At 40.0% G+C, this 14,044-nt stretch overlaps 4 protein-coding genes and 1 non-coding gene across 5 annotated transcripts in view; 2 read left to right on the forward strand and 3 right to left on the reverse strand.

The window, feature by feature from the left end:
* LOC126633301 (pentatricopeptide repeat-containing protein At5g25630-like) overlaps positions 1 to 5,659 on the reverse strand; it is a 44,839-nt gene extending 39,180 nt beyond the window's left edge. Inside the window, exon 1 of the mRNA XM_050303876.1 lies at positions 5,656 to 5,659. The gene's annotated coding sequence lies outside the window, so the exon portion shown is untranslated. The remainder of the gene's footprint in view (positions 1 to 5,655) is intronic.
* Positions 1 to 14,044, reverse strand: part of LOC126633307 (uncharacterized) — a 34,494-nt gene that overhangs the window by 12,398 nt on the left and 8,052 nt on the right. The gene's annotated exons all lie outside the window — the stretch shown is intronic.
* On the forward strand, positions 416 to 2,731 carry LOC126633306 (GTP-binding protein At2g22870-like). The gene is made up of 4 exons (XM_050303883.1): positions 416 to 1,031; positions 1,342 to 1,411; positions 1,699 to 1,861; positions 2,172 to 2,731. Exons 1-4 carry the CDS (start codon positions 512 to 514, stop codon positions 2,388 to 2,390), a joined length of 972 nt encoding a protein of 323 aa, XP_050159840.1. The 5' UTR covers positions 416 to 511; the 3' UTR covers positions 2,391 to 2,731.
* On the reverse strand, positions 3,552 to 4,325 carry LOC126633308 (60S ribosomal protein L37-3-like). The gene is made up of 3 exons (XM_050303886.1): positions 4,192 to 4,325; positions 3,955 to 4,090; positions 3,552 to 3,859 (listed from the first exon to the last, which is right to left on the reverse strand). The coding sequence occupies exons 1-3, from the start codon at positions 4,192 to 4,194 to the stop codon at positions 3,708 to 3,710; spliced, it is 291 nt and encodes a 96-aa protein (XP_050159843.1). The 5' UTR covers positions 4,195 to 4,325; the 3' UTR covers positions 3,552 to 3,707.
* On the forward strand, positions 4,476 to 4,548 carry TRNAF-GAA (transfer RNA phenylalanine (anticodon GAA)). The gene has a single exon. It is a non-coding gene; the product is annotated as a tRNA-Phe (tRNA).

A 14,044-nucleotide genomic window follows, 5' to 3' on the forward strand; every position in this document is an offset into this window, starting at 1 on the left:
GATTGAGTTTTGTCTAGGGATGGTAATTTTCGAAAACTCTGAATTTTGCTTATATTTTTCTATTAGACACTAAGCATACAAACATGTGGCTACTGGGCTACTCAATTTATTCTATAATGAAATATTTATCGGCGAGTTATTATTTTCAACCTATACCTAAGCTTGAATATACTATTTAATAGTTATTTTTGGACGATTATATAGGATTGGCTACAATATTTATATGTATTTAAAATAATTACCATTTAACAGTCAGATATGTTATTTCACAAAAAAAAAAAAAAAAAAAAAGCTGAGATGATTATATTAAATACATGTAAGTATTGTAACCGAATTCCGACTGAATGTTCGATTTGTCAAAAATAAGATATTTGTGATCACAAAACGCACCGTTTCTTGTCTATCACTAATTCCCTCCCTCGTCCAAAAACCCCCACCAAAACACAGCAGAGCTCAGCAGGCTGCTCCCAAATCATAAGACAAAAAATCAAAATACCAAAAATCTTCAGATATGGTTCTGCTTCACCTCCCAAGAACCCACATATCCCTCTCCACCCATTTCTCTCTATTCCCAAAACCCAAAATCCCCGCCTTCGCCACCGCTACAACTCTCCCCCCAATCCTCACCTCCGCCCTCTTCTCCGCCCCCAAATCCACCCTCTCAGTCTCCGAACCCATACCCATTTCCGAATTGCCGGAACCCCTAATCGAACCCCCTCAGGAATTCGAAACCCACATCGAAATCCCGCTCGAGAAGCTCTTCGTGCCGCCGGAAACCGAGGTGTCGTACACCGACGCCGGTGCTCTGAGCACCCGAATCTTGAAAGGGTCCAATATTCTGCTCAGTAAGTACGCCAGGAACGCTCAGGTGGAGCAGGCCGAGTTCGTGAAGAGCAGTGTGAGGACTGAGGATTGCCCCTCTGATGGTCTCCCGGAGTTTGCTCTCGTGGGTCGGTCCAATGTCGGCAAGTCCTCGCTGCTCAACTCGCTCGTGCGACGGAAGCGCCTCGCTTTGACGTCCAAGAAACCTGGTCAGAAATTTATACTATAAATTCAATCAATTCAATTTTCAATTTTTGGGTTGGATGCATTATTCAAGTCCTATAGTGAAGAAAACCCAACTAAAAATTAGTATTCGTTTGATTCGGAGTGCCGGTTTATTGAAGATTTCGCCATAAGCTCAACAAATTTAAGGATAATGTTGTTGCTTTGCTTGATTGTGTTGTGAAGTTTAGTAGAGTTTGAGAGATACCCTGATGTATGGCATTGTGGCATTTTGGTTTGTGGTTTGATCATGCGTTCTAGCATCTTAATTCGCTTTTCGTTCATTCTTTCTTGCAGGGAAAACACAATGTATCAATCATTTTCGGATCAATGATGGCTGGTACCTGGTGGATTTGCCAGGCTACGGGTATGGCTGAAAGATCTGTCTATTTGATTTCTACGGTTCTTTTTGTTCGTACTAGTCTGAAATTTCGGATGGTAGCTATGATGAAGAATTTAATTTCCGAGAGCTGCGAGGGAGCGCGTTACTTATTGGTTTTAGTTTCTTTACAGTTTGCATTATGCTAGGATTCGTTCTGTTCCTATGATTATGCTCCTGCTAAAAACAAACACGAGACTGCTGATTTCTCCCTTGTTTATGTGAGTTTCTACTGATAGTCTTGTCGTATCTTTGTGTGTTGTGTAACCTGGCAGGTATGCAGCTGCACCACAGGAACTTAGAACTGACTGGGTTAAGTTTACTAAAGACTACTTCCTGAACAGGTCGACATTAGTTTCGGTTTTCCTTCTCATCGATGCCAGCATTCCTGCCAAAAAAATTGATCTGGAGTATGCTAGTTGGCTGGGTCAGAATCAGGTAATATCCTTTATTTACATTTAATCCTCAGATTACCAGATTGAATAACGTTAGCTTTCCGGGGGCATCTCCGGGCACTAGAGATTCCGACCAACACACGCTTGTTTATTTTCTTCAGAATGATGAAGAAACATACATGGTTATTCTAATCTTGAGTTGGCCTTCCTAAACATATCCGGCCGAAAAGTTTCAGTTTTTCGTTTTGTATATGCGAAGGAGATCATGTCCCTTGGTTGGATGTCACTAAGCATTCGTAAAAACTAAAAGGACGTTTTCTTGAGCATGCTTCTAATTCTATGTGCCTTTTCAGATTCCTATGACTTTGATATTCACCAAATGTGACAAGCGGAAAAAGAAGAGGCACGGAGGGAAGAAAGCAGAAGAAAATGTGCAGGATTTCCAGGAGTTAATAAGCGGCTTCTTCGAGACCGTGCCTCCATGGATTATGACCAGCAGCCTGACCAATCAGGGTCGTGATGAGATGCTATTACATATGGCTCAGCTGCGGAACTACTGGCTGAAGCACTAGGAAAACCGAAAACTTGAATCGTGCCATCACAATCTCAAGTGGGTCTGCTGTCTGAATTGTTCAGATAAATCCAAGTACAAGAACCTGTGATAAAATCCCAACGTCACACGAAGCATTTTATCCACGAAGACTTTGAAAGTTGTTGCATCTGAAAATGGTGTTTAAATTGGCAGCCATACATTGAGGAAAAGGAGAGACAATGTGATTAATTTGGCAAATGCTAATAGTTGCTCGATTTTGTTGTTGAAATGGAAAATTTTCCGTTACAACTTTGTGCTCCTTTAATGTCGTGTAAACCTATTGAAATCTTTATTTAAAGTTCAGGAACCATAATCTTTGCATTTCGACGTTGTGCTCCTTTTGTAACTTACATATTTGTATCCCAGCCTGCATCAACTTGTTGTCTATATTAATCACAGATTGAACACTTACTAAACTGGTAAGAAATCAAACAAATCCGACTAAACCTGTAAGAAATCAAGCAAATCCAAAAATCTCCACAAGGGTTGAGAAGTTGTTTTAGGATTGCACCCTAATCATGTACTTCTAAACATCCTGTTTTCTTTCCTGTTATCCCTTTTCAGTTCATATTCTTTTTAGGTCCAAGTTCTAACCCAAGATCTCGGATGCAAGAGTACAATCCCTAACCTCGGGTGCAAGATTCAATCCTAAGACCTCAAGAGAGATTCAATCCCAAGACCTCGGGTGCAAAATTTCAATCCTAGGACCTATGCAAGATTTTGAACCCAAGACCTATGGCGCAAGAGTTTGAACCCACGACCTCATGTGCAAGGGTTCGAACTCAAGACCTCAGGTACAAAAGTTCGATCTCAAGATCTAGGGTACAAGATTTAAATCTAAAGACATCAGGTGCAAGAGTTTGAACTCAAGATATAGGGGGCAAGAGTATAATCCCAAGATATCAGGTGCATGAGATTGACGCCAAAAGTTTCGGTGAAAGCATATTCCCAAGACTACGAATGCAAAGTGATCTTAATCACTTAAATTACAATTTTCAAGCACCTTAGCATCCGAGTTAAATGTGCAACCTATTATAATTCCAATTCATTAACAAAAGCGAGGCAACTTCAATCTTCGGAAGATACTATGAAGCTAAAGACATGCTAGGATCAACCCAACTAGAAAAATAAAGGCCAAATGTAATTGTAACTGAGAGTCATTTCCATTCATATCAAAATGCAGCTGTGAACCGAGACAGTCTAAACAAAATTCAAGTGAAATTCAGTACTATCAAGACAACTAAACAAAATTCAAAACGAAATCCAAACAGGTTTGAGTTCAGTGGGCTCTGAAAACTTATGAGGAAGCGGCAGCAGATCCCTTGCTCCTTGGAGCAGCCTGTGTACCTTCAAGGAAGCCGCTCTTGAACCTCCTCGGCACATTCCTCAGGTACCTCATCCGCCCAGTTCCGGTAGTCTTTCGGCGCAGCGCCTTCTCACTCCAGTTATCTGAAACAACCCCAAATAATAAAAAATTAAAAGTTGCACACTTAATTACATATAATTAATTCAAAAAATTAAAAATAAAAGTTGGGTTGGCTTACATTTTCTGAGACGGGCAGCAGGGTAGGCGCAGGCGGAGCAGCGGCTCTTCTGGAGGTGGAAGCTGCGGCGGCCGCACCGCACACAGAGAGTGTGGGTCTTGTTCCTCCTCTTTCCGAAACTTCCTGTTCCTTTGCCCTAATTCATATTCCCAAATTTACACCATTACAATCGTAATTATAAACTAAACTGTTATCGGAGCTAGAAATTGAGAGAGATGAGAGATCGAGAGAGAGTACCATTTCGTTGGTTGCAGAGAGAAACCCTAGATTTCAGAGGAGTTGCGGGAAATCTCTCACGGACCAAGGTTCAGCTGTTTATATGGTCGTCGTCAGCGACTAGATTAGGGTTTCACTTCCAACGTTGGGCCTTATTTGGACTGGAAATGTGGGCCCAATGATAATCACAGGCTTCTCATTTAAATGGGCCCTCTAGTCTGATCGAATGAAGCCCATTTTGTGATACACGTCCATGTCTTGCTGAACCCTTATTAAATTAGTGGAATAGTAACATATTAGTACCTGCGGGGATAGCTCAGTTGGGAGAGCGTCAGACTGAAGATCTGAAGGTCAGGTGTTCGATCCACCTTCACCGCAATTGATTTTTTTTCTTTTCACAATCTTATTATCTGCAATTTTTTTGTTTATTTGTAAAAGGAAAAATACAGACAGTATGGACTTTTGTTAGCTTAACAACTCGAAGTGGTCCTTTTGTGAAAACAAAAATCAACGTAATTTGAACTCAATAACAAAACGAGATTAAGTGTCGTTTTTAGAGTGCATACACAAGTGACTCAGCCCACCTCATTCTGGCTGATCACTATGCCCAAATGGCCACCAACATCGTAATAATATGAAAACTTCCTAATCACACAACTATATAGAACTATAATTACATGGTGGTGTGTATATATCATATCAATCACGTACATTGTACGTGGAAGATATATAATACTTTTCATGATGCATCAACGGAGAACTAACTTGAACAATGTCGATAGGGCAATAAGTGGGACACACCAAGATATCAAAACATCAACAATTCAAATTCGATTTTTCAAAGTATATTACCAAAGTGGTTGAATTGGCACCATCTTTCCCTCATCTGGGTTGTTTTTATACCATTTGGTGACAGACATTCCAGAGGAAATACTATTCATGATTAGAGAGTGAGCCCCGTTATCGTCGACTTGTGACCGTAGATTGGTGGACAATTTCCGTTGGCTAATGACTCGGTGCCATCTGATCGTGATACTGACTTTGTGAATGGCAGTCAATTTATAAAGTTAGGGCTGGAAATGGTCCATCCCCATGCATATCATGTACAAATCAAACCGTTAGGGTGATCAATTTCTTGGACCACAAGCAATTAAAGCAATTAAGGCAATTTTTAAGCCGACTATAAAAGAATTGATGGTCCTTATTGGCGTCCATGTACTCAATCATATATATATATATATACAAGCAATTAAAGCAATTAAGGCAATTTTTAAGCCGACTATAAAAGAATTGATGGTCCTTATTGGCGTCCATGTACTCAATCTTACATATATATATATATATATGTATGTATGTATGTATGTATGTATGTATTACGTACCTCCTAAATTACCCTATCATTAAGCTTGTGGATGATATACAAAACTCACAAAGGACCACTTTGAGTTGTTCAGCTAAGTGCATTTGCTTAAAGATGCTTTCATTTGTGTTGTTGATTTGGCTAAGTTCGTAGTTAGCTTTTTAATATGGTTCTTAAAACCTAATTTGCTTTATATCATTCTTTATCTAATTGTAGGCTTATTTGACTGAACTATATAAAGGGCGGAGAAGGAGAGGGGGCCGGAGGCAACAAGATAGAAAGAGAGAGATTTAATTATGAGGTGTGTGTTATATCACCCCCTTATGCCTTTATTTATAGTAGTAGGATAGGTAGAATCCTTACCCTTTTTAGGATTACATCTCTTAATAGGTAATCAACTCCTAATAGGAATAAACTAGATACTCCTACCTATATATTAGGATTTACACAATCACATTCCTAACCCAATAGGACTGCAACACTCCATTTTGAGTGTGTAAATACTCAAACAAAACGTCGCATCAGATCTTCAACAGATGGCGTAGAATAGTTGATGAAGTCGTCGATATAACTGGTGAACACGAGTCTCAAACACAAGTAAGTAAGTATGCATTGGTAGTAAAACTCTCAAAATCTCACTATGGTAAAACCCAAGGCATGGGGAAAACCCATAGGCTAAGGAGAAAAGTGAGAAGTATGCATAATGTCTAAAACAAACGTCAAACATGATGAAAATAGTGAACTCAATGGAGTATCATCATCCCAGGATGGGTGCCTAATCTTAGGAAAAAGAGTACATTAAGATCAAGCGAGTATGCTTTAGAATACTCCATCTGAGTTAGACATAACTTACAAATAAGAGAACTAGAAGCGATTTAATTCAGATAATTTACGCATACCGATTCCTTGGACGAGCTTTTGAAAAGTAGACTGAGGCAATGACTTCGTGAAAAGGTTGGCCAGGTTGTCTTGGGAATGGATTTGTTTGACTTCAATGTTCTGATGTTGTTGTTGCTGGTGAAAATAAAAAAACTTCAGCGATATGTGCTTGGTGTTGTCTCCTTTGATGTATCCCTTTTTTAACTGCTCGATACATACTGCATTGTCTTCAAAGATCATCGTAGGAAGGTCAACGATGGAAGAAAGACCACTAGTGCTTCGAATATATTCCATAACTGCTCTTAGCCAAAAGCACTATCGGGTGGCTTTATACAGGGCGAGAATCTCAACATGGTTCAAAGAAGTCGCAACTAGCATTTGCTTGGTAGACCTCCAAGATATAGCGGTGTCTCCAACAGTAAAGACATAACTTGTTTGAGAATGTGCCCTATGTGGGTTAGACAGATAACCAGCATCTGCGTAACCAGTGAGGCGAGAATCAACCCGAGGACCGAAGAGGGCAACGGTTCCTCTCGAGAATTCGTGGGTGTGGAATAAGCCCAAATCCATCGTACCTGATGCCAAAATTATCTTAACACACAAATTTAACCCTCTTTTGACAACTGTAGTATAAGTATAAGTAGGGATCGTTCTAGACCGGAGATTATGAGGGCTTGCTAATAACCTCTAAACTGACTCAAAAACATAAAACTAAACTTAAAAATTCTTAACAAGACTCACAAGACTCAAAGCAAACTTAAAATACTCAAACCAGCTTAGAACAACTAAATAAACTTAAACTAGACACTAAGAATGACTTTGGACGAAAATTGACTTTTACTTGAATCAAAACATTTAAAAAAACAAATTAAAACAGATTCTAACTAATTAGACACACTAAAGTAATGGGGGATTGAGTTTTGGACGAAGTTGAAACAAACAAACAAGTATGAAAAACTAGACAGATTGTAAAACAAATTTGAGAAATAAGATGATGGATGTGATAGCTAGAGGCTTTTTCTCCACACATGACATGTATGCAAATAACTCGATTTCCAGTTACTACTTCATTGAATTATGAACGCCAATGCTCCAAATTAACCGTGACATCACTAGTTAACTCTTAGATTTTCCTTGTTTTATTGGATTGGATGACATCATTCGACAACCCAAAACATTCTTCTAAAGTTCCCTACATGACATCATAATGGAGATACAATAAAAGATCATTACGTTTAATGAAAATCATAAGCATTGACAAAGCACTTGCAACTATGACATCATGTCACTCATGCTAGGAATTGAATTTAACGCGATCGTTTATAAGCGACCTTCACTACATGTGAATATAAGTTTGTAACGATTATGTGAAACTTCCTTATATTCTAGCAAAGGATTTATGCATGCCAATTAAGTGTCGACCCTTAATTAACAAATACAAATAAGTTATCAATCAAATAGTTAAGCCAACTGCATTCACGATTCAAGAGTTCATAACTAGAATTGATCAAATTATATTGCACACATAATCATGGGTTTGAAATCACCCCTAGCCAAGAGGGGTTTAGCCACTCATATTCACAACAAAACAAAAGAAAATGAATTTCAATATTGGAAACAAAAGAAAGAAAACACCTAAACGCTCAAACGATCCAAGTTGGACAGCAAGCATGTCCAAGCACTTTCCTTCCATTCTTTTGCTACGGCACAAGGTGTTGGTAAGTGTTTGAAGGTTTGTTTGTATGGAGGAATGGATGTGAATATGAATGGATGTGTTTGGATGAAGGTTGTGTTGAAAGCGGCAAAGAGTGGAGAATTGTGTAGATGATGTGTGTGTGTTTTGGATGGATTTTTTCTCCCTTGTTATGGTGAAGGGTGGATGTATTTATAGGCTAGGGAGAGGATCACCATCTAATTAAGGTGGTAGTGGTGTATGTTATGGTAATGAGTGGATGTAATGGGTGTAGTGGGTGAATGTTTGGTAATGAGTGGATGTAATGGGTGTAGTGGATGGATGTTTGGTAATGAGTGGATATAATAGGTGTAGTAGGTGAATGTTTGGTAACGAGTGGATGTAATGGGTGTAGTGGGTGAGTGTTGTGGTAATGAGTGGATGTAATGGGTGTAGTGGGTGAGTGTTTGGTAATTAGTGGATGTAATGGGTGTAGTGGATGAATGTTTGATAATGAGTGGATGTAATGGGTGTAGTGGGTGAGTATTGTGGTAATGAGTGAATGTAATGGGTGTAGTGGATGGATGTTTGTAGTTGTAGGTCAACACACTTGCACACATACATGCTGATTTCTAGCCTTCAAATCTTCAAAAACGTCCATCATCATGTCTCCATGCTTGCACTATCCAATCTTGGCCCAAAAATGCTCCAAAATGCTCTAAATAGCACTTTGTTGCTAACTTTGTTATTTGAACCTACAAACACACGAAAATAGCTTAAAGTACTAAAATAACTAGAATTAAACTAAGTAAATGCCAAGAAACAAGCTAACTAAGTTGCATAAATATGCTCCTATCAGTACCCTTGAAGTAACGGAAAATGTGTTTAACACCATTCCAGTGTTTACGTGTAGGCGCGTTGCTGTATCTAGCCAAAAGATTAACAACGAATGAGATGTCTGGTTTAGTGCATTGAGCCAAGCATAATAAAGCACCAATTGCACTTACGTATGGAACTTCAGGCTCCAAAATCTTCCTCATCCTCATTTGGACGGAAGGGATCTCGTTTAGCATCTAGAGTACGAATGACTATAGGAGTACTCAAAGGCTACACTTTATCCTTATTAAAACGTCGCAACACCTTCTGGGTGTAGTTCGATTGATGTACTAGGATTCCATCCGAACAATGCTCGATCTCCAAGCCGAGAGAATATCGAGTTTTCCCAAGATCTTTCATTTCAAATTCCGATTTCAAGTGCGTGGCAATTTCCTCAAGCTCTGCGGAAGTTCTAATGAGGTTCATGTCGTCGACATAAACTGTAACGATAGCAAATCCGGAATGTGACTTCTTAATAAACACGTATGGGCATAATTCGTTGTTCACATAACCTTGACTTGTCAAATATTCACTCAGATGGTTATACCACATCCGCCCGGATTGTTTTAATCTGTAGAGTGATCTCCTCAATCTAATCGAGAGGACATTCTGTGGTCTAGAACTATTTGAACCAGTCCATGGAAGTCCTTTTGGAATTTTCATGTACATTTATGTATCTAGATCCCCATAAAGATACGCGGTTACCATGTTCATAAGCTGCATATTCAGTTTTTCGAAAACTACCAAACTGATAAGGTAGCATAACATTATGACGTCTATTACGGGGAAATATGTCTCTTCATAATTAATCCTAGGGCGTTGAGATAAACCTTGCGCTATGAGGCGTGCTTTGTACTGTACTATTTCATTATTCTCATTACATTTCCTCACGAAAACCCACTTGTAGCCCACATGTTTCACATGTGGTGGAGTAAGAGCTACATGCCCAAATACCCTTCGTTTCGTGAACGAATCAAGTTCGACGTAGATTTCTTGTTTCCAGTTTGACCAATTCGTTCTACATCGACATTCATCAACGGAGCGTGGTTCAATGTCATCGCTAAGCATGATGACGGAAGTAATGGTATATGCGAATGCATCATAGACAATCATCTCATTTCGATTCCAAACCTCATCCAATATTGCGTAATAGACTGAAATCTCGGGATTCTCGGGAGGCCGGGTTATCTCATTTAAGACATCACCGTAATCTAGAATAACCTCATGCGTTGGAACGAATGAGTAAGCAATGATCAAATTTAAACCAAGGTCATTAGTTTGTGCTGTTTTCCTCTATTGGGGTTGTGAATCCTTTGAACTGGGAGGCTTGCCACACTTCAGGGTAGGAGCAGGTGATTAGCTAACCGCCAATGTACCATGTCGTGTGGGAGGTGCGGCCACCCCACCTTCGGGGTCGGTCAGGGCTTCCACGGCAGTTGTTTGGTGTATGTTAAGTATGTCTATCCTTGCAAGGCAGCGGGTATATGTGATCTCGTCACCTTAGCTAGATCAGTAAAAGCATTTGGCATGCTTTGAGCAATGCTCTAAAGATCTAGAATACGTCACACTTCAGCTTCAGACTGAGGGGTGCAATGATCTAAATAAGACATAGTGGGAGTAATCCACGACAAGTTACAACATTCTACAGGAACGTTAGTGATCTTATCTCCTCCTAACGACGGGAAGACTATTTCATCGAAGTGACAATCCGTAAAATATACGGTAAATGGGTCTCTTGTCAAGGGCACTAAGTAGTGTATAATCGTTGACGAATGATAATCGACAAAGATTTTCATTTTTCTATGAGGACCCATTTTGGTACGTAGTGGCAGTGCTATTGGCACATAAACTGCGTACCTAAACACACGTAAATGCGAGGCATCAGGCTCGTGTCCAGTAACCAACTATAACGGTGAATGAGGTTAGGTAGCGGTGGGCCTCCAGCGAACCAACATAGCTGCGTGCAATATTGCATAGCCCCAGGCAGATACCGGCAAATTGGTTCTCATAACCAAAGTTCAAACTATCGTGAAGGCGCTTTATGAAAGCTTTTGCCAGGCCGTTTTAGGTGTGAACATGGGGTACATGATGTTCAACTTTAATCCCAACAGACATGCAATAATCATCAAAGGTCTGTGACGTAAACTATCCAACATTATCCAGTCAAATCGACTTGATCGGATAGTTTGGGTGGTGAGCCCTGAGCTTAATAATTTGTGCTAGGAGTTTCGCAAATACAACATAGTGTGTGGAAAATCAGCAAACATGTGACCATCGTGTCGATGCATCAACCAACATCATGAAGTATCTAAATGGTCCGCATGTTGGTTGGATAGGTCCACAGATATCCCCTTGAATCCTCTGAAGAAATTTAGAGGGGTCGTGAATAATCTTTGTAATTGAGGGTTGAATGTTCAACTTCCTCAGGAAACATGCTTTGCAAAGCGGATGGCCGGGATAAGATTTCAAGTGATGCCCATGAGATACTTTGAGGATACGGCACATCATATCTCGTCCGGGGTGTCCCATTTGATCATGCCAAAGCAAGAGAGTGTCCTGGAACCTAGCACTAGGGCCGGCCACATGGTGTGTCTCGGGGGCTCGAATGGTTATTTTGTACAACCTACTTGGGAGACATTCCAGCTTCTCATGATTATGCTTCTGGCCATATTCGTAAGAAGTGATACAAAAAAATTCAGAACCATTCTCTTCAGTGGTTTCAACATGATATTGATTATCTCGAATATCTCTAAAACTTAGTAACATTCTTTCGGAACGTGGAGAATAGAGTGCCTCTTTAATAGTTAATTCAGTACCATTGGATAACATTATATGAGCCTTTTTGTATCATTATATCAGGTTGGATGGGCTTGAGAGGATTGTCAGAGGTGCATTCTTAGGTACGAAGTTAGTAAAATAGTGTTTTCACACAATATGGTGTGTGTGGTTGTACTATCAGCCAAACAACTAACTTCCCCACTAGTTATACCTAGAAATAAATTAATTGAATCGGTCACATGCATAAATATAATTCCATTCATTTAATTAATCAAAAGAAATAATATCCATAAAATAATTGTCCATAGTTCAAAACAAACCAAAACCAAACAAATAATTCCAAAGACTTAGAAAAATTGTCCGAAAATTAAACCATAAACCTAAAAATAGGGAGGGGTTCGGCCACTAGGGGTTAAAACACCCTAAAAACATGTCTAAAAGTTATTCATCCATAGGAGTGGATGCCTCTTGAAAATCTGAAATCTCCATGGATGTAGTAGCATATTCAAGAAGTTCTACATGCGCAACGTTAGACTCACGACGGGAATGATACTTGGCAATAGCCTCATGGGTAGCTCGGCATATGTGTGACCAATGATCTTTTGATCCACAATGATTACACATGTCCATTTCAATGGAATCTGATTGAACGGTAGCTTTTCCCTTATTCTTGAAGTTTGGGGCCTTTGGGGCAAGGGGTTGCATTTCTGGGTCAAGTTTTGTACCTTGGATATGCCTCTGTTCGGTGGACCTTGGGCCCATGATGGCCTTTGCTGCCTTTTTCCACAGCCACAACAGGATCTTTCTTGGTTGTGGCTGTTAAAATTTGTCGCGTGTCCTTCAGGTGCGGCGTTCAAGCTAGTAGGTCGAGCTTGATGATTCTTCATCAAAAGCTGGTTTTGTTTTTCATCAAGAAGTATAATAGATATCAAATCCAAAAATTTGGTGAACTTATGTGCCCTATATTGTTGCTGTGGGACAATATTGGTGGCATTGAAGGTCGAATAGGTCTTCTCCAAGATATCCTGTTTGATTAAGTCATCTTTACAGAACTTAAGCAGTGATTGGATTCTATAAGCTTTAGAGTTGTATTCATTCATAGACTTCAAGTCTTGGAAGCGTAAATGCTGCTTGTCGTGTCTTGCTTTAGGCAAGTAAATGTCTTTTTGGTGATCAAAGCGATCCGCCAGGGTGAGCCAAAGGGTACGGGGATCCTCCTCTACGAGGTACTCGGTCTGCAGTGCATCATGGATGTGTCTTCGAATGAAGATCATAGCAATAGCTTTCTGAGTGGTTCCTCAATGGTAGCTCGAAGACTCTTTGCAGTAAGATGGAGCTTCACGTCTTGAACCCACTTTAGGTAGTTTCTTCTAGAGACTTCCAGAACGGTGAAATTGGGCTTGTTCAAGTTCGACATGTCCCTAAACAGAGGGTACACACAAAACGTGGTTAGTCGTATGGAAAGCCATAGACATACATTGTAGAACATTTGGGTTCTATAGACATGTATTGGTTTAATTTATGCATGAAAGCTACAAGTTTCATGTGGTAAGTTTTGCATGAAAACTTTGATTTTCAAAGGCACTAAATTCGAAACTACAATTTCGATTTAGTTATGAATGTTTAGTTCGTATAAGGGTACCTGCAAGAACACATAATACAATATGCAATAAAGTGTAGTGGGTTTGTGGATTGCTTCAGGAACTTAAGTGTGAGTGCTTCGGGACTACGAAAGATAGTCAATGGTTCAAAGAAACGAAATAATTTATTGAATCGTTAATGCCAAAAAATGAGCTTCTGGCTAATGATTTTGGATTAATTGTCAAATTAATGGACTGCTGGTCACTTTAATTAATTTAATATATTAAGACTATTCGGGTTCGATCGTAGAAGCAAAAATAATTATAACATGCGGGTTAAAATTAGTTTAGAATGCCAAAACCTTAGCCCAAACACGGTGGGCATAGGTGCCGTGAGTAGGGTATGGCCCTATAGAGTTTATTGGGCTCCGGTGGCTACTAGAAGCAGCCTAAATCATGGCTGCAGGCCACGAGTTGATCTGGGTAAACCCAATCATGAAGGCTGGTGTGTTGTGGGCCTGGTCAGACGCACTGGGCAAGCCCAAAAGTTTGCGGGTGTGAAGGGAAACCCCAGCCTCAGGGATTAGCCCAACCACATAGGTTGGCTGATGGTATGGGTCGTGGCTCAGGCTAAGCCCAGCAACAAAGTTGCTGGCGTGTGCCGAGACTAAAAACCAGTTTAGCAAGCCAAGAAGGCTATTGTAGACGGGCATGAGATTCAAGCTTGTG

Source organism: Malus sylvestris, chromosome 8 (genome assembly GCF_916048215.2).
Source record: "Malus sylvestris chromosome 8, drMalSylv7.2, whole genome shotgun sequence".
Lineage (NCBI taxonomy): Eukaryota > Viridiplantae > Streptophyta > Magnoliopsida > Rosales > Rosaceae > Malus > Malus sylvestris.